General features: G+C 43.0%; 1 protein-coding gene across 1 annotated transcript; it reads left to right on the top strand.

Moving 5' to 3' along the window:
- Positions 1-2,216: 2,216 nt before the first annotated feature.
- On the top strand, positions 2,217-25,640 carry LOC136308514 (zinc finger protein 124-like). Its single transcript, XM_066235928.1, has 7 exons — positions 2,217-2,572; positions 3,010-3,118; positions 3,912-4,022; positions 20,763-20,904; positions 23,199-23,324; positions 24,028-24,110; positions 24,575-25,640. Exons 1-7 carry the CDS (start codon positions 2,217-2,219, stop codon positions 25,430-25,432), a joined length of 1,785 nt encoding a protein of 594 aa, XP_066092025.1. The 3' UTR covers positions 25,433-25,640.
- Positions 25,641-25,857: the final 217 nt, after the last annotated feature.

Genomic DNA, 25,857 nt, shown 5'->3' with positions numbered 1-25,857 from the left:
CAAATGCCACAAACATAAGTTTGAGTCCCAGATAAGATATTGTTTGTTATTGAGGTTTGAATGAGAGGAGACATAAAGGAGAAAGGAAGAAACTAATATAGAGGGAGAAAAGAAAGAGAGAGAGAAAAAAGAGGGAACCACTAAAAGAAGAAAAAAGAAAAAAGAGGAGAGAGAGAGAGAGAGTTAAGGGTTTTAAAGTGCAACCCTCATAGAGAGAAAGAAAGAGGAAAGAAAAGATAATTGGAGATGTAACACTTATGGGTAGTGTAGTTCAAGGAGAGGAGAGAGTAAGACCGGCAGAGAGTTAAACGACCAAATTGGAAGAGAAATAAAAAATATCAAGAAAGAAGATAAGAGAAACAAACAAACAAATATAATAAAATGGGATAGGCTATAAAGTCTGCATATTATTCTTGATTTTGAGAGGTTATCTTCTTGCTTTTTCTTTTCTCTCCCTCTTCCTGGTCGGTGACTCTGTACCTCGGGTTCTTCCCCTTTGGCATGCTTAGGTAGAGGTTTGCAGTTGATAAGTCTCTATGGCAATGTCCTGTATTGTGCTTCAGTCTCGTTGGCAGTCGAGGCTCATTAGCATTTATAGGCTCCGCCAGTGAGAGAGTCCGTGTTCCTGGAGCCTTTCTCCTAGTCTTTCCTTCCTCAATTAGTAGCCTGATAATCCAGCTATGAGGTTGCTGCAGCCTCTGCCTGGATAGTAAGAGGCTCAAAGAGCTGGCAACTCCCCACTCTATTCCCACTCAGCACAGGGCTCTGGGTAAGGCTCAGTCAGTCAGAGCTGCTAGCATTATCAGGCGGGGCTTCCGCCCACTCAAAGACCTCTGGCTCTGCCACTCTGTGGGATAACACGGGTGCGCATGCCAAGGCACTTGGAAGAATCTCTCACCCACTATCTGTGCACGTAGACCAGGATATCATGCCGGCCGCCTCTCACTCCGAGTGAAACCCCTGCCCGCACGAAAAAGTTCCAGCGTTGGAATTGGCTCTCGCTCCATCCCTGGGCGTGGCTTTTTCAAGGCACTGGGGTGGCCCGAGATTCCGCTTTTTGGCCCACACAAAGACCCCTGACTCTGCCCCTCTGTGGGATAACATGGGCAGGCACTGCCGAGGCACTCGGAGGAATCTCTCGCTCACTATCTGCGTGCGAAGACTAGGATATCAGTCCAGCCACCTCACTTTCTGAGTGAAAGCCCCGCTCGCACGGAAAAGTTGCAGTGTTGGAATTGGCTCTCATTCCGTCCCCATGCGCGGCTCCCTCAGGGCACTGGGGCGGCCCGGAGATTGCGCTTTTGGCCCACACAGAGGCCCCTGACTCTGCCCCTCTGTGGGATAACATGGGCGGGCACTACCGAGGCACTCGGAAGCATCTCTCACTCACTATCTGCGCGTGCAGACCAGGATATCAGGCCAGCCGCCTCACCCTCTGAGTGAAAACCCTGCCCACACGGAAAAGTTGCAGCGTTGGAATTGGCTCTCACTCTCTCTTTGTGCGTGGCTTTCCGAGGGCACTGGGGCAGCCCAGACATTCCGCTTTCGGCTCACACAAAGGCCTCTGACTCTGCCTCTCTGTGGGACAACACAGGGGCACACTCCCGGGGCTTTGGAAGGAATCTCTCGCCCACTATCTGCACGCGCCGACCAGGAGATCGGGGAAAATGGCTGCCCCACTTGTCTTTCTTTGTCTGGGTTTGGCGCGAGTGTTAGCTTGTATTGCCCGGGTTGCCACAGGAACTATTTTTCCTTGGCTTGGATCTCTGTGCCACAGCCTGGTTCGGCCGTTTGTGCCGTGGCCTGGATCTATTCACCCCCTTTGCCCGCCTCAGTTTCTATATTCTCAGTTCCCAGTGAAAACCGCCCTGTTTAGGTTAGTGAGGAAGGCAGAGCATTTCTTACTCCCTATTTCCTTCGGGGTTTGATTATATATTTAGCCAATTTTTCACTTGACCATACCTTTGGGTGTATTGCGAAACATCTGGAGGCTCCAAGGATAGGTTTTTCTGTTTCTGGTTGAAGATCTTGTTGAGTTTTGGGGGAGATTTATCGGTATCGCTTCCTACCGCGCCATTACTCTGACATCATCCTCAACAACCTCATTTCATAGATAGTGTGGTTTCCACCTGTTTTGTGTCCAAAAATTTTTATTTGGTTCTATGTATTCACATTTTGTTGTCCACTCGCCTTTCCTGTGTTCTCCCCTAACTAACATGAGTCTCAGGATCCACCCTAACATCTTCACTATCCGGGGGCCTGGTGAGCCCATGATTAGATCCCTCTCCATCACCCATACTCACATCCCTGAGTCTGTCCTCCAAGTCCCCATAGAACTCACCCTGGGACGTGACCAATTGCTCCCCCTACAGGTGAAGTGCAAGAACTGCGGGGTTTTTGGGCACATGGCAAACACTGTCAGGTGTCCCATAAAGTGTTGGTGTGGGGCTCTGGCCCCCCCAGCCCCTGGGCCCCAAACAGATGAAGGAGAACCACAAGCCATGTATCCCCCAGGGCCTGGCCGGCTTCAGGGCCCCCTAAAAGCACTGCGAGGGAGATGGACAAAGTCAAGGTGAGCATGTGGGAGGATGGGACCAAATCCCGGGGTGACCTTGGATCTCATGTCCTCATTTCTGCACTGTCTGCATCGCCAGGTCCGGGCAAAGACAGGTGCATGAAGAGGTTGTGAACACTGCCCTGCCCTCCAGCGGTCACAGGCGGTGGTCATTCTCTTCCTGGAGGGCTCTAGGGGTGAAGGGGACAGGGGGTTGGGGGAGGCAGTATCTGGGAATCTGTAAGGGCAGGTAGGGAGGCAATGGAGTCCAAATGGAAGTCCTTCACAAAAAACGTTGACTAGGGTCTGAGTGGAGGGAAGTCCAGTCTGGCAAAGACCTGGGCCTCAGTCCCTGGATGACAGAGTCACAGGCAAAGTTTCTGGGCTGACAATAAGCTTCTCTCCATTGGGAACAAGAAATGCAGGGACTCTCACTCACCTGTCATGTACTGCAGGGACGAGGAGCAGCAGAGACAGGCTCTGGTCCAGAGGTTTCCCAGGAGACCCCCCGGGAGGCCTCAGCACTCCTTCAAGGATCAGACAGAACCCTGTGACTATGTGAGGGTGAGTGTCCCCCTTCTCCAGTGTGTTTTTCCTCCCCTTTGGGATCACTCTGACTTCCCACAAAGGTTTCCGTGTGAGGGGATGGTAACCTTCAGTGTGGACCGACATGGCTTCTACAGTGTAGTGTCCCTGTGTCATTGCTCTTGGTGGCTCTGATGTTGCCTTGCACTTACTTGTCTGCTCCCAACAGGCTGGGGAGGGTGTTGGCCTGTCCTCACTCCGTGCCTCCAAAGGCCCATCTCTTAGGGGACAACTGGCATCATGCCGTCGGGGTCCTTACTCTCAACTCACCACCCATACTTGTAAGCCCTCAAATGACCTTCCAAACACCATGAAAGTGTTTATCATTTTGAAGGGGTTTGAAAGGGCGTGTCTTGCACAAATGGAGGCAATTGTAAGAAGTTTTATGGGTTTTTTATATGATGTCAGAAAAGGTATCAAGGGGACTTTGTAACATAGTTGATACTGACCAGCACTGAGATCAAGGATGTCATCATCTTTCCATAAAATGCTAAGATATCTTTACTGTCTATATCTTGCTTTAAGTTCTTAAGTTTTGCTTTGCATTTTTAGATTTTATTTTGTACTTGATGGTGCATGATCCTAATGTGTAATCTGTGTGCTGTATTCTCTGACAGCATCCGAACAGGCCAACATTTGTCCATGTCCACCCGACCCAGAGGACCCCTGTCTCACCACTGTATCACCCATCAGGAACTCGGACGAGACCTCACAGACCACCAAGCATCTGGCTGCATAAGGTTTAGGCCAAGACTCCAAACTCACTGTCTAGACTCCCAGCAAGAGAGCTGCTCAGACCTTGACCCAGACCAGCCAGAATGCCCACGAGAAGCCCAGACTTAGCTCCTGCCTGTCCCCACAGAAACGCTCGCAGGGACCAGAGGTGGGGTTTCCCCAGACTGCCCGTCCTCCTGCCTGTCCCCCTGGAGTTAGACCTGTAGGGAAACTTCAGGACCCCAGCCTGACACCTTCTCAGGGACAGCGCCCTGGCCCTTCTCTCCATAAGCGCCCTCTCCTCAGGACTGTCCCGGCCTAAATTGGGCCCCAGGTGATACTGAGTCTCCATGTCCCCTGACAGCCCCTCCACATGATTTTCATGAGGTCAGACAGGGGCCTGTGGAATTCCAGGTTCATAACACCTCCCTCCGTCCCTTCCGCTGAGAAGCCAGCTCCTCCTTGTCACAGCCTGCCATCCCAGACAAGGCAGAGGGACCCTGTACCCAGGTCCCACTGAGTGTCCTCTGTGAGGACGTTCAAGTGTCCTCATCCTCTAAAAAGAGCAATAGCTAGTGAGACACCCCAGGACACAAAGGCTTGTTCTCCAGGCTGAGTGACCTGGAGGTGACTATTGACCTGCAGTAGGGATGTCACCAGGAGCACGTTCTGCTGGTGATCAGAGACTCCCCTGCAGGGCTGTGTGGACAGAGGTTGGAGACCCAGATCATGCTTGGGACAAACAGGTGCAGTGATTGCTTCTTTTTGTGTGTATATAAAATGTTCTCTTATGAACTTATGTGTGCCGGCATTATTTCAAGTTTTGGAGTAACTGTTAGGTTTTTTCTTTATTTTATTTTCATCTCTTTTTTTTAATAAATATTGTCAAATAGTTATGTTAAATTGGTATAATTACTGAACTTTTGAATTATGTAGGTGAAGTGATATGACACATGGTAGTTTTTTACATAAACTGTAGTTTTATATATAGAAGTAGCATATGAGATTATTTTTTAAATTTAAATCAATTGTATGGAAATGTAGTCTTCTTGCATGAGGAGCTTTTCAATCTAATGTGAACAGGCAGGTCTGTCTGGGTCGGCAGGAAGTGAGCCCTGCCTGTATTGAGGACACGGGGAGTGGACCAGCAGGGGGACCCACGTACAGCCACCCCACCAGTCCTGAGGGGACTGTCTGTGCTGGTGACTTCAGTGGGAAGCAGGACAGGAGTCTTCTCATGACTTTATACCTTTTTTAATGAAATGTTATATTAAAGTTGTGTTTTATGGTTCTTTCCAAGATTAATAGTACTGCCAAGTAGCTTAGTATATTTGGTTTTTATTGCAGAGCCTGTCTGGCCATTTTAAAAACAATGACACTGTTATGAATTCTATTAATATTAATATTGAAAGTAAAATAACTGGGAGGTCATGGTACAGCCTCCCTTAAGTGAATGGTGAGGGAACTCTGTTGGGCCTAAGGGTGTGGGCGGGGATCATATCCCTAGGTTTGCTGGAAAATGTGTTACAGAAGGAAAAAGGAAACATGAGAAGAAGACAAAAAAAAGAAAGAACTTCACAAAATGTCCCTTCAGAACAGGCCACAGGACAGAACGGGTGAGAATGTGTCTGCAGCAGAGACACCATGGATTTCAGAGCTCGGCCCCGGATGAGAGACAGGACTCCTGACCACACCTGGCGGGGGTTCCCCCAGACTGGGATGGAGACACCAAAGCACCATCATTCTCTCAGACCCTCTGCCAGTGTCCCTCCTGCCTCTGTGCTTCCCAGTCCCTGGGACTCACAGTCCACACCTTCAATGTCACTCACACAGTTACAGGGGTATCTAGGTGATGTCACCCATGGAGCTCCCACACCAGATAGAAAATGGGTGCAGCCAGTGTGTGTCCTCAGATTGTAGCTGTGATTCGATTTACCAGCTGTCTTCCAGGATAAATGAAAGTGAACTCAGGACAAATGTGTGTCCCCTAGGAGAAGAAACTAAATGTTTGGGGACACTGGAAGGAGAGGACCTGGCTGCTCTGTGGACCTGACCTCAGTGTCCCTCTGGCTTCACCATCTCCTGCAGGGTTGGGCTCTGCTGAGCTCCCTGGACACTAGGATGTGAGCTTGCCTCATTCCCTTAAACGTGTACAAGTCACATCAAAGGTTCTCTTGACTTTCCCAGTTAATTCTGTCGATATTTATCTCATGCTCCTCACTTGGCTTTGTTTTTTATCTCGGTCTGGAGTCTATCAACAATTTAACTGCTCATGCTGCGAGTCAGATCTATGGTGTCTGACACCATGAGTGCCAGTTACCTGGGATCCTCGGGGGCTTTTCTGCACCAAAAACACAGAGTGGGGGAAATAAAACAAGGGAGACACATCGGAAGGAAACCAGGGCTTTTCACAGACCATTCCCTGGACAGGGTTGTTCGGTGCAGAGTCACCAGAAACGCTTTGCTCATAAACAACACTGAGGTGTTTTGAGGACTCATATTGTACAAGCACGCTCAGTGTCAGGAAGGCAAGTCCTTCAGGAATAACACTGCTTAGTAACCTTAAGAGTCCCACCCTGAGGAGACAGCAATCTAAGAATCAAAACAGAGAATACTTCAGTTCCATTTTCTGTCAGAAATTATGAGAATGTTTGTAAAAGTTTGCAAATGAATCCTTTCACAAACAACTACACAACTAACAGAGAATTTCAGAAATTACCTATTTATAAATTTATGGCATCAATTGTAGGAAAGTACAGTGATCTAGCAATATTCAAAATAGAATTGTGCAAGAAATTCAACCTTGTATATATAACAATACTTGCAGATGTTTGAACAATAAAATCTGTGCTGAAGCTGAGTGTGGTGCCTGGTGTCCTTGCGTGGTTCTGAGCACACATTCAGGCTTGTTCCCGGAGCCCGTGAGCAGAGACCCAGACCACAGGTGCTCACAGCCCTTCCTCCACCAGCTCTTCCTAGAGAGCCCACCTCCCTCATCCATTTCCCTCTAGCGCTCCTGTCTCCCTGTCAGCCCTGGTGGGAACACAGCTGTTACCTTCATCCCCAGGTGCTGGCTGCCTCAGAGTACGTGTCTCTGCTTATGCAAGGACACAGGGCAGGATCAGAGACCTCCAGCCCATGTCTCTGCCTCTAGCAGCAACGCTGGAGAGGAGACAGTCAGCCCTGCCTACCTGGGCCACAAGATGCTCCCTGAATTTTGTTTCAAAATCTCTAAATTGAGGGATTGGCGAAAGTCAGTGTATCTTAGCTATTTCCTGAGGTTACAGCCTCCTGTCTCCCCAGGTTCGAACATAGCTCCTCCTCCCCCACCACTACCCAGGGGCTTCTGGGAAAATAAGGATAAATCCCTAATCCCATCAGACACCTCTTAAGCAGATTTTTGGGTCTGCATTTGTTTCTTTTTAATAATTAAGTGTATTTGCTTTCCCCAAGCAAAATGAAGGTTCCACAAAGGGGATTTTTCCATTTTGTCCTCTCGGATGGACACCATATTGAACCTAAAGTTCAAAGGCAAGAAAACACTCTACACGGAGTGGTGTGATCACATCGTAAGTGATAAAATGTCCCATCACTACAGTGTAGTTATGAAACGAATGTCTCTAATATATAATCGCACACCCACACACTTCATCAGTAAATAATATAAACTAGAACACTATTACTGACAACACACAACACAGTAAAAAAAAAATGCAGTAAGAAATGCCTTTGTAGAGTGTTTTGGGGGAAAAACCTGTAAAACACCCCAGATTGAAATAAACGACACTAAATAAGTGAAAATCAACACATAGAGTTGGGGAAAATTTTCAGGAGAAAACATTGTTGATGGCACTCAAAATTCCAACAATTCCATCTGAAGCCGTGAGGAGCAAAAGGAATGATTAATAATTAAAAGAACGAGACCACCTAGGTGAGCACTGCTTTGTAGAATTCCCGGGGAAAGAGAACTCGTTTTTTTCAGGCTGGACACATGACTCACAGCCACCGGAGGGCGGTCCTGAGAGTGAAGGTTCTGCCTGGGAGGAGACAGGTGGCCAGGTGCTGCTCAGAGCTGAGGCGGGAGTAGAGGCACAGGCAGCCTCTAGGGGGCAGGGCGGGCGGGGTAGGTCCCCAGCACCTGTGCGAATTCCCTGCGCGCCCTGCCGCCCCAACAAGACGGACCCGAAGGGCGGGGCCCGGATTCCAGGGCCTTTAGCACAGTCAGCATGGGGGCAGGTTCACCAACAATTATTAAATGCACATGAGAAGACAACTGAGAGTTCAAGAATACGCCATAACAAAATGCTGAGGCCCCCAAAACACAGCCTCCCCCTCCCAGAGTGACCACAGAAGGGAAACAGGAGACCCCCACCTGCGCGTGGCTTGTGGACATGTCTTGCAGTTCAGGATTGTCTGTGGACCAACAAAGTGCCCCAATGGGGTGATGCGAGTTTCCTGCACTCTGTGTCTCTTCATCAAACCCCCTACCCTGTCGGAGGGAAGAGGAAAGGCAGAAGGAACCCGGGGCTCTGCCCCAGGGGTAGAGGCCGCATCTCCCCAAGGGAGAGGGCTGCATATGCAGCGGTAGAGCTCCCTCTGTCCACAGGGCTGACTCAAGGTCAGCATGATCACCAGGCAAAGTGCTGAACAAGCCATTCCCAAAGAGACAGATCTGTGGGCTCCTTCCCCGTGGATTCCCTAGAGCAGTCAGCTTCCCTGAGACAGGGGGTAACAGAGGCAGACAGGGTCTGCAGTCAGTGGGGGCCCACGAGGTCTGCATGATGCAACAATGATGATAATAGTCTTTAGGATGAGCGCGGTTATAATAAGAAACCCAAGGAGATGGAAGAATAGACTATGAACCATCATGATGTAAGAAAATACTGAATGCCCCTGTGGTCCAGTAAAACAAATTCTTTAAATGATGCAACAATGTAAACATGAATCTATGTCTACAGATTGGAATCATTAACCAGAGGGGAAAGTCCTAATGAGTGGAATGAAGAAAGCAAGTCTATCCACAGGCAGTCAGAAATATCAGCTCCCTCTAGCTGGGTGTAGCTGCCACGTGATACCTGTTCACCCTGAAAAACCAATGACATCAACAACCAACAATGCACCTTCTAGGAATTTCCTTCTACCTTTGAATATTATTAAGTTCATTACTTTATAAACTTCCATTCATGTAGGATCCTGAGCAAAGACATTCATGTAAACAACCATTGCAAGAAGAAAAAAAAACCCACAAAGATATTAGCCACTCCCTGAGCAAATGTGAAATGATCTGAGGTTCGCCTTTGCAAAGAAACAGCAGATACATTTAAGAAATGAATTCTGACTTAAGCAAGAAACTCAGCATCCAGCATAGAGTTTTTCATTATTTTTGTGATAAGAGATATGTACCCAGGAGATCGTGTGCAGATGACGTTACAGAAGAATGATGAGTAAGCCGTAGCCTGTGTTAATACAAACACATGAAGAAGTGAAGCAGAGAGCAGGGGCAGGGAGGCCTAAACACACGTTCACAGTGACTTACGGGAAAGCATCAAGCAGCCTATGACAAATGTATTTGGAGTCAGTGGAAGGATGCGTGAGGGAAGTAGAGTAGAGGAGAGAACAGCCTGTCATTTTACAAAATCAGATGACACTAGAAACGCAAAAATTTAGTATTTAAAAAATGAAACAGAATAAACATAGAGAGAACCAGACCAAGCACAACATAATCAAATTACCCAGTGGATCAAGAGAAAAGTCTGCCTGACCTGTGGTGGCACAGGGGATAAAGCATCAACCAGGAATGCTGAGGTCCCTGGTTCAAAACCCTGCACTTGCCCGTTCAAGGAACATATGGGAGTTGATGCTTCTTGCTTCTCCCCCCTTTCTCTCTATTCTCTCTCTCACTCTCTCTCCTTTCTAAAAATGATTTAATAAAAACATGTACCATGAAACTATCCTTAATTCACCATTTTTATGTGGTATTATGTTCACTCGTACTATTTTGCAACCATCTTTGTCATCCATCTCTAGAACTCATTATCTGGTTTAACTGAAATTCTATTCACTAAACAGTAATTTGTCATTCCAGCTCCCCCATCCTCTGACTTTGCCCCCAGAAACCACCAGTACTTTCTGTCCAGATGAACGTGACTACTCTAGGAACCTCCCGTATGTGGACTCACACAGTACTTGTGTTTTTGTGACTGGCTTACTACACTCAGCATGACGTCCTCCAGGATCATCCATGCTGTAGCATGTGGCAAAATGTCCTTCCTTTTTAGGCTGGATTATATAGTTCACTATATTTACACCACATTTTGCTATCATTTATCTCTGGCCGTTGGTGTTCACTGAGAAACACAATAGGCAGGGAAGCCCCTAACAGGTGTGGAGGATTGGGAAATTAGTGCTGACTGGATCTCTAACGTGTACAGATGAGAACACACTGTCACCCTGGAGGGGACAGAGCAGGGAGAAGAGAAAAGGAAGACGAGGAAGTTCACCACCTCTACCGAATGGCAGCACACTGTCCATGACATCATCCTAAAGGACGGACATTGTTCCAGAGGTCAGACTGCCCAAGGAAGTCCTCTTCAAGGCTCCCCTGTCACATAGACCCTGACTGGTATCCTGGGGACAGAGGTACATATGTGTGAATATCTGTCAGTTAGGGGACCCTCCATAATCACCGCCAGGATGTATGACCCACTGCACAAGAGATTATTGATCGCCATATGGCAGCAGTTTTCAACCTCTTCCATCTCATGCACACAGAATCAATTCCTGAAATTTTGTGGCACACCAGAAGCTATATATTACATGTTTTGTTGATGTGACAAAACACATCAGCATAATTTTGATTGATTTACAAAAATAAGACCAATAGTAAGTACCTATCATTTTTGCTCCAAAGTGACTTTTTTAAAAAACAGAGGCCTATACTTGTATATAAAGGGTTTTGGACTGAGTGGGTGACAGTGTTCAGTTGTCCATCGTCATCTGGGCGGATCCTCTCCAGGTGTAGACAGAGTCCTGCCTCTCATCACGGGGCCAAACTCCTGGAATGTGGTGGGTGTCTCAGCTGCAGGTAGGTTCCCGCTCCCTCCGGCCCAGGAGCCTGACCTCATGAGGTTTGCCCACAATTTTCCGAGTTGCCCTGAATTTTTCTCTAGGCATTTTTTTCTTCTCCTGTTCATTTCTGACTTTTGTAACATATTTCATGTGTAGATATAGGGCTCCAACCCTCACTATCCCATAAAGCCCATTAGAGTGATCATTTGAATCACATAGGGCCCAGGTAGGCAAATTGCGGCTTGTGAACTACATGCAGCTCTTTGGCCCCTTGAGAGTGGCTCTTCTACAAAATACCACATGTGGGTGCTACCTTGATAAGGAACCAACTGGAAATAAAGGCAGTTTGAGTGATTTAATTTTTATTCAGATTTCAGATTGGGTGATACCATTACTGTGTTAAATGCTAAGAAAATGTACCGGATTGAGTCATTTAATGTAAAGATTATATTTGTTGTAGTATTCATAAACTTTCTAATATGGCAGGAGGAACTAGGAACCAAACTCAACTACCTACCTGAGATTAAAGGCAACTTAATCTTGTTGTGAGAGAGATGGCACAGGAAACACGGTGCATCCATGAAATCTAGTGTGTGAATGCTTCAGTGTACAAAATGACTTATTTCTATAACCCAGCTGGTGAAAGTGACAGAGACATGAGTCTTTGGAAGGGGTGCTAATGGCCAATGTCTGAAATGCTCTCAAATGAGCATGGGAGAGGGGTTGACCCTGACTGGCCTGGCCTGGAAGGATTGCCAGGGAGTTTGTGAAGTGTGTCCTCAGATACAATGGAATACTTACTAAGTCCCTGGGTTCATGATTTCCTCTTGAGAAGCAGGAATTTTAAGACAGAAGAGCCTACCTTCACAATCATAAGAAGGTTTTTCAAATGTATAAATTAACTTGAATGACATGCCTGTAAAATTATTGGCTGTGTGGTTCTATGTAGTAACATTTTTATTTGCGCACTATCCAAAAATTAAAGTACAAAATCATCTTCACATTTTTTAGGTAGTTAATAAAGTTTTAACATGTGTTTTAAAATACTACGTGGCCAGTGCCCTAACACTCAAATTCTCCATTACAGTAATAGATTTTATGTGTCACATCATTATGGACCTGTTTCATTGTTTCAGATTTCTTCATCTTTCATTTCAGTTTGAGTCTTTATTTCCTATAGAAAATTCCAGCACTGTGTCCACAGAATCCCATTGTACCTGATGCCTGGCTCTGTTTCCAAGACGTGGAATGTTTCCTGTACACAGAGCACACTGAGGAAGACCTGGGGGTGAATACAGGAATGGAAGGCTCTTTCTAGCATCCATCCACCTCCTTGCATCTTGCACTCCAACCACCTGCTTGCTGGAGGTTAATCTGGGAAATCCAATCAAATGGAACAGGGTGTGACCTACAGACTGAAGCCCTCCTTATGTTAATCAGTGTCTATGCAGCCAGGGTGTGTCCTTAGAGTGTAAGCCTGAGTAGATTTACTGTGTTCCAGGTTAAAAGGGCCTCAGACTTGGGACATAGGCATTTGCTCCTAGGAGAAGGAACTTAATGGTTGGGACACTGGAAGGAGAGGAACCGCCTGCTCTGTGAAACTGACCTCAGCATCCATCTGCCTTCACCGTCTCCTGCAGGGTTGGGCTCTGGTGAGTTCCCCAGACACTAACATGTGAGGTGGCCTCATTCCTTTTAAGTTAACTAAGTCACATCAAAGCTTCTCATGATCTGTAAAGTTTATTGTGTCAGCATTTATTCCACCCATCTAGTTTCTGATGTTTGAGTATTGCAGTTTTTTTTCCATTTTTGTTTTGAATCTATTAGCAATTTTAACTGCTTACTATAATATACTGTCTAACATCATAATGACAGTTATATGAGACAATAAAATTTAAATTTTTGAAATAACATAGCTGAACTTCAGATCTCCCATGCTCTTTGATCATGTGAGTTGGGCAGTGACCAGATAGATGGCTCAATGCAGACAGGAAGCTTTTCCTTTTCCTGGAAAGTTCTATTGGTGCCTTGATCGACATGTGATGTTTTGATTTTTTTTATGATTTTAAATGCTTCATGTCCAAATTCTCTGAATTAATTTCCTTGTATATGTTTCATCAAGTGATATTCTTCATGTATGTCTCAAATGTCTTGAGATTGGTGCTTATATTTACTTTAATCACTTAAAAATGAGCACACATTTAAGGCAAATAATTTCCTGTTGTGTTTACTTCAGCTTTGTCCTATTTGTGCTTATGCATAAGATAACTGCATTTCAATGCTAAGCTTTAATAATGATCTTAAAAATTTGTGGCAACATTATTTAAAATACAGTTCGTACCCATTAATATGCAGTTGACTGATGATGTCTTCTATGGTTGTCATTATTGTCTGGTTTTAGTCTACTTTTGTATGAGTGTTGCATATCAGTTTTTTTAATAGTACTATTTTCCTCCATCCTGGTGCACAAATCACTTATATGAAGCACTCACTGCACACTTTAAATGTGGGCTCCTTCTTCAGCTCATGGTGCTTTGATACAGAAGGTTCTAGAATACTGGTGAACCTAGTCTTGTTTCCACATTCTGGAATTCCTTTGGTTACACTGGGCATGGAAAGTCAAGAAAGGTTGAGCTGTGGTGTGTAGTCCAGGCTGAGATGATATATTTTCCCTTTGCAGTATTAATTTGAGGTACATTGTTTGGTTTTCTTGCACTCTGTGATATGTCCTAGCCTTCTCATCTGAGAATTACTCAGTTGTAAGAGGCATCTGTGTTATGGGCTGAATTGCAAGCCCTCTGAATTCATTTGCAGTACCTTAGCATGCAGTTTTCTCTAGAGATAAGGTCATTAAAGGGGTAACTTCAATAAAAGTATTTAAGGGGGCTCCTAATCCAATTTGACCTTCAACCAATTAAGAAGAGGAAATCCGAGGACAGACATATAGGGAGAAGGTCATGTGAAGAAATAGGGGTAAGATGACCATCTACCCACTAAGGGAAGGTCTCACAGGAATGCCACTCTGCCTGTACCTTGAGCTCAGACATCCCTGAAAAGCCCCTGACAGTGGGTACTGTGAGTCAGGACGGGGGTGAATATCTCAGCCGGCTCAGTCCCCCTGTGTAGAAGGGAGGAAGCATGTCTTACACAGGAAAAGGCAATGACGGATTTTGATGCTTGAGAATTGCAGTCCCTACACTGCAGGGTCCCATGTGGAATAGAATGTAGATGTAAGGAGTAATTTTGTGAAAATTCAAGGGAAACAAAGACATTGTAATAACAGGGTGTTTCTTCTGAATATTTATGTTACAGGTGCTATTCCAGGTAAAACTTAGCTGTTCTGTGATTCCCTAGAAAGTCCTAAAAAAATCTTAGCATAGGACACAAGAAAGAAAAAACTAAATGTCAGCTGTCCCTTTTCTAATTGCATAATTTTGTCACATTACTAAAGTTTCTGGAACCTTTGTTATTTCATTTGTAAACTGGGAAATAAACTATAATTAACATAGCTGTTGTGAAAAGTAAATAAAGAAATATGTACAAATCTGTAAGTAGTCACACTTAATACAAATTTAACTTTTCTTCTGGGACTCTGGTAGAAATGAGTGAATTAATTATTCTTTGTTCATGATGCATGTTTATTATTTCTTCATAAAATATACTTATTATTGACATGTTAAGCGAGAAATCATAGTTCAGAAATGTTTTTTCTCCCGTGTGTGTGTGTGTGTGTGTGTGTGTGTGTGTATCGGCATGTACATATGCACATGCATGTGTGTATGTATAATAAAAAAAGGTTGTAGCCACTAATAAAGATAAATATAGACTGAATTGGAGGGTTATTGGTCAGCTCCCATCTGACAAATTACCAGATGGGCCAACCTGATTTTTCACTCAGCTCAGACAATCTGAATTCTCTGGGTATTGTTGACCTAGATGACGGAGGCAGTTCATGACAGTACCTCTATGACTCACATACGTTCTCCTACTACCTTCTGATGCTGGAGAATTTAAGGTTTTCACTGGCAGGATGGGAGCCATTGATCCCTCCAAATGGACTAATTGTTGAGTTGATGGACTCCATCATAAAAAGGTTCTTATTTGCTTGGTATCCAAGTCCGTCAGAGACTTGAGCACTAAGAGAGTGAGAGTTCAGAGGACTCCATGGAGGGTGGAAACCCCTGCTGGTGCATAAGGCAAAGAAATTACACCTGAGAAGTCCCAGAGTGTTTCCCTGCAGGTGGAAACTAAGTCTACATGTGAATCAGGTATCTCTATGCTTTGGAATCAGGAAAGAAATTGAATAATTACAGATTCCATAGACTCATTAAAACATAAAACATAATATCATATATACATAGCATTGTTTTTCAGATATATGTATTTTGATCTTTTTATACCAACCACAGCTACAGCCCTATTACAACTGACCTTAAAGTTCAGAGACATCTGCATGATATTCTTAGAGTGCAACACTGGTTTTCCTTTGTTAAGCTGGGAGAGGGGAAACCACCCAGGTGAACACTGAGGCTTCGTGACTGGTGAAACAGAATATTGTGCACCAGACTAGAGTCTCATGGCTTCTTTTTCTGTCCTCAGATTTGTCTGCTTTGTGCTTCAACCATCTGTGAGTGAAAACCAAGAGAAACACACCTGGTAACTGAGATATCCGCCATGAGACACTGGTGAGTAGGGAATGCCTCTTTCTACTGAAATGGCAGCTGTTAGGGCCATTAAATGCAACACTTTTTCCTTTGTCATGGATGTCTGCCATGCTAGTTCATGGCTCCTAATTCTGGGTTTTGAGTGAGAAGGTGTGGAATTAAGAAAACAGACTTATTAACAAAAAAGGATGGGATCAGGAAGCCTCTTCAATGCTGATGACGACATCAGAGTGCCCCATACCCTCAGTTTGCTTTATTATATAGACATATGGAAATCAAAGATGTCCTTGATACAAATTCACTCATCTGAGGCTAAAATAGGAACTCTCCCAAGGCATAAACTGGAATTCTCCACCATGTATAAGTGAAATAAATGAACATCTGATCAAACACACAGTAAGAGGAAGGGCATGTTAATTGCTTCCTGCAACTTCAGCAAGCAAGTGAGATGGGTGCAAATACTCAGCATAATAGCTAATATGGATGTGTAGGGGGAGAACTTAGCCTTTTGCTAAGCCTCTAATATACAAAGGCTTTTTGCCATTTATGGTCCACAATATATCCTCCTTTTGTTTTTTATTTTTAATTTGTGTGCTTAGATTTGCACTCATCTGATGTCTTAGTTTCTGAGATTCTAATTTGGAGGCAGATAGAAAAAATACAAAACTAACACAAAATTAGTATAGCCAATGCTAGCAGATACCCAAATATTCTAATACATTAAAATTACAGTGATTAAAACCTTTAAGCAAATTTTTAGGCAATATAACAAAAATCTATAAAAGTAAAGTTCTTAACATGTTCACCAAGTCCAAGTTGGCACCAACACCATTCCAAATCCCTATAAATGCAACCCAATCCCAGTTCAGTCCATTAGGAGCTGTCACAAGGTTCAGGACTCCAGGACAAGTCTACATCCAGAAAAAGTTTGCATGGCATTGGAATTGTCACTTTTCTATATTTTGCAGCTTGCATCCAAATCCCAATGACTGCTGCTTCTAGCTGGTAATGATTCAGGTAGACTGGAAAAGCCATCGACAGCATGTGTGGAGATGGAGCTTCTTTTCTCCTCAGCCTGGAGAGGAGACCAGATGCTTTTCCCTGGAGCTCTGCAACCGTGGCGTGGTGAAGAGAACCTTGGGACACACTAAGCTGGGTGGCAAAGGTAAATTTGTAACAGAAATTTGAAAAAAGGAAAAAGAGAGCTCTAAATGAGGAGTAGGTCCTATCCTAAAATATGGGTGGGGCATTGAGGTAGAAGGAATAAAGAAACAGTATATATTAAATAAAGCAGCAGATAATAGCACTATCAACACCCACAACAGACATCTTTGAGGGAAGAATAAAAGAAACCCGAATTATTCAGACAAGACATAGTAAGTGGCCCTTGTGTAAATGAGATCAGTTTACTTGCTACTTGGAAGAAATACGCTAGGCTCATCCATAGTGAGATGGGGCAGACAGTCCTGTGTACCTTTAGTCTTCAGTGGCAAGCCCCAGCACACTGGGCAAGGTTAGGTCACAGGTGGCTGGAGCAGGGCTAGAAGAAACTGAACCCTCCCTTAGAGGAGCTAAGGGGAAGCCTACCTTCCAGTGTTTTTTCCCCCAGCAAAGGCATGTAAGTCTGGAAGGCTTTGGCTTAATGACTTTCCTTTCCACTATTGAACAAGGCCCTGATGGAGTCCTATGAGGCCCCGTTGGGGTGTTGGAGCTTTTGAGGGTGTATGCCAAGAGCTAGTATTTCACCTGATCACTTTTGGGCTTTTTCTGCCTCTTGGTCATTATAGACCTTACAAACCATGCTCAGAAGATCTCGTTGAGGAGTTTGAGGATTCCCAGTCCAGCCTATATAAACATTTTCCATATATCTGGAGCTATTTGGAAAAAGACAAAACAGTGTTATTAGCTGGATCAAATACAAGAGGTAGAAGTTTGAAGGAGAAAAAGATTTGGTGTCTCCTGTTCATCAGTATTCAAAAGAAATGATTTTTTACAAGATAAGGTAGATTTGCAGGAGTTTCAGGATATGACTCCTCGTTTATATATATTTTTAAATTGACCTTAAATATTTGCTGGATACACTTTAATAATACCTTTTTTTAAAGATTGTAAGAAATACCCCTAATTTGAAAGGTTTGACAAAATGTAGTAAATGCTTTTACTACATATGTAGCAGTATTGTCAGTTTTAATCAGTTTAGGAAGTCCAATAATAGAAAATGCATAGAGACAATGAGCTATAACATGTTTAGCAGCCTCTCCTGTTCAGGCAAAGGCTACTATAAATCCAGAATAAGTATCTACTGTAATGTGGACAAAGGACTGTTTGACAAATGAAGGTATATGAGTAACATCCATATGCCAAAGTTGTCCAGGTAGGAGTCCTCGAAGGTTAACTTCCAAACAAAGGGACAGTTTGTAGTACAGGACACCTTGGACAGGATTTAACAATCTGCCATTCTGCTTCCCAAGAAAGTTGAAACTGTTTACACAGGGTTGCAGCATTCTGGTGATGAATAGCATGAGGCTGAATTGCTTGATTTGTCATGGTTGCTCCAATAATTTTCTTTTGGGTAGTTTAATCAACAGAGGCATTCCCTTTGTGCTAAAGCTTCAGGGAGCATGGTGTGAGCTTGAATATGTCCTACAAAACATGGAGCTCTATGTTGACATACTAGTCTTTAAAGAAGGAGAAATTTCTGCAATAGTTTCTCATCAGTAGTTGTCCCTAAGACAGCAGTCTCTATAGTGGAAACAACCATAAGTAAATATTTGCTGTCTGTATACAGATTAAAGGAGGAACAGGGCAAATGCTGAAAAGCCGTGATAATGGCATGTAATTCTACTCTTTGAGCTGATTTTAAGGGTGACTGTTTCAGTATAAACTTGTCCATTGAGTATTAAGCCTGCATTCCTGAGCTATCAGTAAAAATTGTAGGTGCTTCAGGAATGGGCTCATTAACCATTGTCCTTAAAAATGCAAATGTAGTAATTAATAAAAATTGAACTATTTTATCAGCTGGGTAGTGAGAATCAATTTGGCCAGTAAAATTTGCAAAAGCAATTTGCCATTTAGTGAAAGTTTCCCAGAGCCATTTTTGTTAATCCTTTGAAAAAATAAACAAAAATAATTTCATGCTCAAAACCTATAAACTGTAAGAGTCGCCATGTCCCTTGATAATCAAGGAGGCGACAAGATCAAAATATGGAGATAAAACTTTCTCAGAAGTAAAGGCTAAAAAATTCCATTCAATAGGACCTGAAACTTACCACAATAGTCTCGTTGGAGTATAACTCATGGGACAAATTAGAAAGGCAATTGATTCTTCAGGATTTATGCATTTCAGTTGTGCTTGTTGCAAGGCTTCTTCTAAAAGCTTTAAAGCTTGTTGTCCCACAGCTGTAAGTAGCTGAGGTGAAGCTGGTTCAGCTGAGCCCTTCTAAGAATATCAAAAAGTGGCTTCAGTTCCCTAGTACTTAATTTCAAGGAAGGTCTAAGCCAATTAATATTTCCTAATAATTTCTAGAAATTGTTTAAAGTTTGCAAATGATCTATCCAGATTTCTAATTTCTGTGGACAAATTTGTTGTCCCTCAATAATTTGTCCTCAATAAGAAAAAAGTTAAAGATTGCTGTATATTTTCAGGAGCTATATAAAGTCCTGATTCTTTCAAAGAATATTCTAGTTGTTCCAAAATGGTCAACATAGTGTCTTTATCTGAATGAGTAATAAGAATATTATCCATATAATGAATTATATTCATCCTTAGTGTGCTGCTTCATCCTGGAGAGATAGCTTGAGCAACATATTTTTGGCACAAGGTAGGACTGTTAGCCATACCTTGAGGCAGAAATTCTCCACTGGTATTGCTCCATTGGAGTCTGGAAATTAAGTGAAGGAACACTGAATGCAAAACGCTTGCAATCATGAGGTCTTAAATAAATAATAAAAATGCAACCCTTCAAGTCAATAATTACAAGGTAATAATTCTATGGAATGGCAGTAGGAGAAGGGAGACCTAGCTGGAGAGGACCCATAATTTCCATCAGTCTTATTTATTGCTCTCAATTCTTGTAATACCCTCCAGTTTCCTGATTTCTTTTTAATGACAAATATAGGCATATTCCATGGACCATTAGATGGTTCAATATACCCAACCTGTAGCTTCTCTTGTACCAAGTGAGCAACTGCCCTAAGTTTCTCTTGAGAAAGGGGCCATTGGTCTACCCATACAGGATTATCTGATTTCCAAGTAATTGGGTCTCTAGAATGCATTTTTGGGGTAGCAGGAGCTGCCAAAGCCCCTATGCTAAATTTTGATATTGTAATCCATGCCTTCTGGTATTGGGTGCCACTTCTATGGGGGTGAGAATTCTTCCACTGTTCTTTTCCTAGTTCCTTAATGAGCAAAAATTCCTGAGTAAGCAGCTGAGTATTCACTAAGCTATTAGGACTGACGAGCAATGCTCCTATATTTTTCAAAACATTTCTACTGCACAAATTAACTGGCAATCCAGGAAGCACATAGGCTGAAAAAGTCCAAAATGACCTTCTTTATCTTCCCATGATAAAAAACTAGAGCTTTGTTGAGGGGATTTACTCTGCCCTATACCTTGTAGTTCTGTGGCTACTGCATGAGTGGGCCAGGAAGGAGGCCAATGTGGCTTAGCAATAACAGATACATCAGCTCCAGTATCTAAAAGTCATTTAAATTTACACCCTTGTATTGTTAGTTCCATTTCAGGATGTTCCTGACATATTTTTTGAATCCAATTGGCAAAATCAGAGAATTTGAATACTTGATTTTCTCGGGGTCCCTTTTGCAGGGTTTGGCCCGAGAAGCAGAATTAGCATTCTTATACTATTCTTCTAACTGCCTGAAGCAGCTTGAGACAAATTCTTGAGCTCACTTATTAGGGTCCTGCTTAATTTTGCTCAATTCCTTTGTTTTGCCAACCTCAGTATAACCTTACACATAAACGACAATTTACACACAAAAAAACACAATTATAATATATAACTTTGATTAATCCTAATACTTGAACTGCTATTTGGCTCCTAACTCTGAACACACCTCACAATACACTAACCAAATCAGTAAGTCTTTGTAGCATGCACCGGATAAGAGAAAAAATGTCAGAGACTTTCAGGAGTATAGATGTTTCTTTATTGGCCAGTTTAACCTGCGCAGGGGCGAATTCCCTGATGTCCAGAGACACCATACTCACAAGGAGTTGCAATGGGAATCGCGCCTAGCGCTTACAGCTAAGTCTTTTTATAAGCTCAGCAAGCAAGCAGTTCATAAAAGCAAATGTAGCGGTTAGCTATTGGCTAATTCATAATTATGTAGCATAAAACCCAAATATGGAATGGAATTTTTCAAAATTCTGCAAGTCTAAACACGTATACTGTTATTGTGTGGTCAGTGAGTCAGTATCTTGGACAACCTTGGTCATGGCATTCCTAACGGTCAGGGACAGGACCTGCCTGTACACTTAAGTTCCCTGTTCTGTTAGTGCCTTGCCTACGTCCTGTTATTTTAAACATTCTGATCTTTTCTTGGTCTTTACAGTATTAAAGATCTACATTCTAGTCTATTTAAATTTAAATGAGTGCTCCTTACAAGTTCTAAAATCATTTTATTTTTTCTAAATATTAGAGCCAGCATTTCCAATTTGCGTGCAAAATAAAAAAGCAAACTTAATTCAGGCCTTAAAAACAGACACATTTTAGATAACATTAAACAAAGACTAAACAGAAACAAGAATTAGACAAATCAAACCAGAAAGAAATCCAGGATTTCAGAGCACAACCAGATTAAAAAGATGCCTACCTGATTTTAGTCAGGGCATTTTCTGACTGAGGGACTGAAGGATGGGACTAAACAAAATCTCCCTGAGAAAATTTGCTCTTGGCAGCTGCTGGGATATTTTCCATAGTCAGATCCAACACAGGTCCCCTGCCTCAATTTCCAGGCAAAGAATAAGAAAGAAACAAAATGATAGTTCAGAAAATTGTAGTTAGAACATTAAAGAACATCAGACCATAACAGGAAAAGCTGTAACTTTCCTAATACCTGAGTCTCCTATCCATTCTCAAATTCTATAATCATTGTAACCAGTGGCTCAGGTTGACTATGCTGAGATCTCTCTCCTACTTCAATGGCCTTTTCATGAAAGTCTGAATTCCACAGCAAATAATCACCCCCAGAGAGACAAGCACAAGCAATTGCCTTCAGTCATTTGGGGAAGAGGCTTTGCACTTAATAGTATCTGATAAATCAAGTGAAAAAAAGGGTAGTAGGTCCATAATGAACAAAAGCATGTTTAAGCTCTTTCAGAGTTCTAAAAGGTACAGGTTCATGCCCTCACTCTAGTCTCCTCATACCGTCCTGTCTTTCTACAACATGAAAACAGGTAAAGCTATTTATTGTTTCCCCTATTTTTCCAGCCTGGTCTATAGATTGCTAGAGAGGGGATTTCCCAGATTTTGAGCTATAGACTCTGGACTCAGCCTGATAAGGGAACGGAGGAGCAGAGGGTTGAACCTAGGAAGGAATAGAGGTCAGCAGAGGCCCCGAGGCTAAGGCAGCATAGCCATGGATTTTTTATCCCCCGAGTCATCTCAGACTGCAATTTATCCTCAGTATTCACATCCCTCTGTTTCCAGGTCACCCTGACACTCTTCAGACAATGATTTGTCTTCATATGGAAACATTTCTACGAAAAAGTCTGTTATTTTTTACCTTAACTGCCCCATAATTTTTTTATTCCTGACTACACTTTTCCCAAAAACTTTCTTTACTCACTGTGCACACTTCACTTGGGGAATTCCATCACCTGCCTTCAGTTTTTAGTTTTCTCGTACTCAAGTCTTCTCTTTGGGCTCCACTTTCCACAGTCCAGCAAGGCTCCTAATTCTTGGTTTTGAGTGAGAATGTTGCAGAATTGAGAAAACATACTTATTAAGAAAAAAGGATGGGGTTGGGAGGACTCTTCAGTGCTAAGGGCAATATCCAAGAGACCCATATTATCACAGTTTGCTTTATTATATAGCCATATGCAAATCAAGGGAGTCCTTTATACAAAGTTACACATCTGAGGCTAAAATAGGAACACTCCCAAGGCATAAACAGGAATCCCCCCACCATGCATAAGTGAAATCAACAAACATCTCAAAAAACAGAATAAGAGGAAGGGCATGTAAATTTCTTTTAGCAACTTAAGCAAGAGTGAAGTGGGTAAAATACTCAGCATCATAGCCAACATAATGATGGTGGGGAGAACTTAACCTTTTGCTAAGAGTCCAATGTACAAAGGCTTTTTGCCATTTACAGTCCATAATAGATGTCCTAAGTGCCACCAAGGGACTGTCAGGCACCTGAGCTCCAATTAAGTTTGCCCAGAACTCTGAGATATTTATCCTGGGTCAGGAGCTCACCAATAACAAATTGCCTTCCTAACATTACATTAATTCTCTCAGAACCGTGGAGCACAGATTGATCCTGGCATGCGCCCATCCCCCCTCATCTCCTCAGGGCTGTCACCTCCCCCTGCTCTTGCAAACAGGCAGGACCTGCTCTGTTTAACCTGGAATGTCCATGATGTTTTAAGAGTCAGTGACCTTCAAGGATATAGCTGTAGACTTCACCCAGGAAGAGTGGGCCCTGCTGGACGCATCCCAGAGGAAGCTATACAGAGATGTGATGCTGGAGAGCGTCGGTCACCTGGTCTCTGTGGGTGAGTCTGTGAACACGTGTGTCTGTGTGTATGCATGGACGCTTCCATGGACACAGGGTGACAGGTACACAGAACAGCCGCCACTCTCCCACTCTGGTCACTGCCCTGATTCTCTCACCACCCTCATAACTGCTGTGAAGGAAGAAGTTTCTTTACATTCTATTTTCCTCACCACACTAGAATGTAGTCTTGACACAACTGCATTTCATTTTCGCTGCTCTGTCTCCAGCACTCAGAACAGAATGGGGGAACCAATGAACCTTATTAATCCTAATAACTAACTGAACATTTAAAAAATACTTATGTTGTCTGGTGAAGGACCTTCACTGTTTTCTATGTTCCAGATGTTGCTGGGGTAAGGGGGGGACTCCAGTGTTCTTTTTTTCTTCCCCAGGAGCCTGTGCAGGACTTGATGATAGTGTAATGTTATGAGCATGGATCTCCAAATACACCATTTTCATGGTGTTACTGCCATATGGAGATCCAGCATCTTTTGACCACTCTCCATTTTTCATAATTCAATTCTGATTACTTTCTAACGGACAACAACTTTTAAACTGTTTTTGACACCTAAAATATTTTATTTCATGTTATCCCATAAAAAATGCAAGGTTATGAACCGTTCATATTGATTATGGTGCAATTCTACATTTCCACTTCCCTAATGCTGTTGGGAAAGTTTATTACCTTTTGAACATTTCAGGCACAAGAAATCCCCTTAGAAAACAAGAGATGATACTCATGCAACAGATAGGCAAGCAGGGAATATTTCCCATGATGCTGATGGTAAGTTTCAGGGGTGTAACACTTAACCATGTGTAATTATATTATGTGGCCATGAGATAAGTTAGCCATTAAGCAAAACAGCTGAATGTAACAATATAATTTTATTGATATTTAGTTCTTTCCAAGAAAATATTTTGAATACCATAAAATCAGTGAAAAAATTAACATGAGCCAAAACAATATCTTCAGATTACTTTAAAAAGGCTATGTCATAAAATTTTCTTATTACTAATCATTGAAACAAACTAAAGTCTTCCAAATGTATCTGATATTCTGTGGGTGGCATGCTACAAAAGAGATAATATTTGTGCCCGCAGGGGAGTGGCAAATATGTGTACAACTAATTTTGGAAATATTTTCAGCACAGAATGAGTGTCTGGTAATCTAGGATTTCTTTGTAAAGAAATGAATACGTTGATGTATATAGACAAACAATTAACACTTTTTTATCTCTTCCCACAAAGCAGAGATCTCACCCTCCAGAGGGTCTTATTGAATGCACTGAACTGAGTGATGAATCTACTCATCAATGTGCCCTGACACAGTGTTTCTTAGCTCACGTGGGAAAGAAACCTGATGTCAACCAGCAGTGCGGAAGGTCACCTAGTGAAGAGTCCTCCCTCAGTACACACAATCAGACTCACACCAGAGATAAATCAAAAGCATGCCATGTATGTGGGAAAGTCTTTAGCAACTTCACTAATCTTCGGCGACACAGGATGATTCACACTGGAGAGAAGCCATTTCAATGCCATCTTTGTGGTAACGCCTTCGTACAAGGCTCCGACCTTAGAAACCACAATCGGATGCACAACAAAAAGAAGCCGTATAAATGCCAGCAGTGTGGAAAAGCCTTCAGTCAAAGTTCTTACCTTAGACAACATGAGAGAACTCACACGGGAGAAAAGCCATATGAATGTCACATATGTAAGAAAGCTTTCAAACAAAGATGGCACCTTAGAAAACACCAGGTGATCCACACTGGGGAGAAACATTACAAATGCCACCAGTGTGGGAAAGCCTTCAGTCATAGCTGTAACCTTAGCCATCACAAGAGAATCCACTTGGGAGTGAAACCACATATATGTCTCCTGTGTGGAAAAGCTTTCAATCAGGGTTCTGAACTTAGATGGCAGAACAGAACACACACAAGAGAGAAGCCATATGAATGTCAGCAGTGTGGGAACACCTTCACTCAACACAGTAACCTTAGAACGCATGAGAGGATCCACACTGGAGAACGGCCATATTCCTGTGGGCTGTGCGGGAGAGACTTCACACGTCGTTCTTCCCTTAGACGGCACGAGAAAACCCAACATTAGAAAGGAAATCATGAAAGCCTTCAGGGACATTCTGACCTGGAAGGACATGGCGCTACAGAGGACAAGACTGTGGAAGAAACATCAATCATAGCTTTAGCATTAGAAAGCACCAGCAGACACTTGCACTGAAGAAACACTCTGCAAGCAATGTGACAGATCTGTTTGTCGTCATACATCGCAGTCCAGAAAGCATTTTATATATGAGTGCAGCCGTAGGGACGGGACCCAAATGCCACAGCCTTCACTCCTGTTCTGCTGTCACACAGACTCACTGTAAGTGTTCTCATATAGATGGTGACAGCAACAACTCCAGACCAGGAAGGCAGTTGAAAAATAGTTGCAGAGAAGACACCCTGTAATGCTTCATTTATAATATATTCATAATATGAACAAACTTTATATACAGGAAACCCTAAGTCCGTGAT

Source organism: Saccopteryx bilineata, chromosome 6 (genome assembly GCF_036850765.1).
Source record: "Saccopteryx bilineata isolate mSacBil1 chromosome 6, mSacBil1_pri_phased_curated, whole genome shotgun sequence".
Lineage (NCBI taxonomy): Eukaryota > Metazoa > Chordata > Mammalia > Chiroptera > Emballonuridae > Saccopteryx > Saccopteryx bilineata.
This window is presented reverse-complemented; position numbering and strand designations above follow the sequence as displayed.

What these genes read in the sequence shown, in the direction of transcription:
- LOC136308514 (XM_066235928.1), top strand. Translation starts at nt 2,217, where the DNA reads ATGAGTCTCAGGATCCACCCTAACATCTTCACTATCCGGGGGCCTGGT. An exon ending in AACCCTGTGACTATGTGAGG is followed by an intron (nt 3,119 to 3,911) that starts GTGAGTGTCCCC and finishes CTCACTGTCTAG; the next exon opens with ACTCCCAGCAAGAGAGCTGC. An exon ending in CGGTCACCTGGTCTCTGTGG is followed by an intron (nt 23,325 to 24,027) that starts GTGAGTCTGTGA and finishes TGAACATTTCAG; the next exon opens with GCACAAGAAATCCCCTTAGA.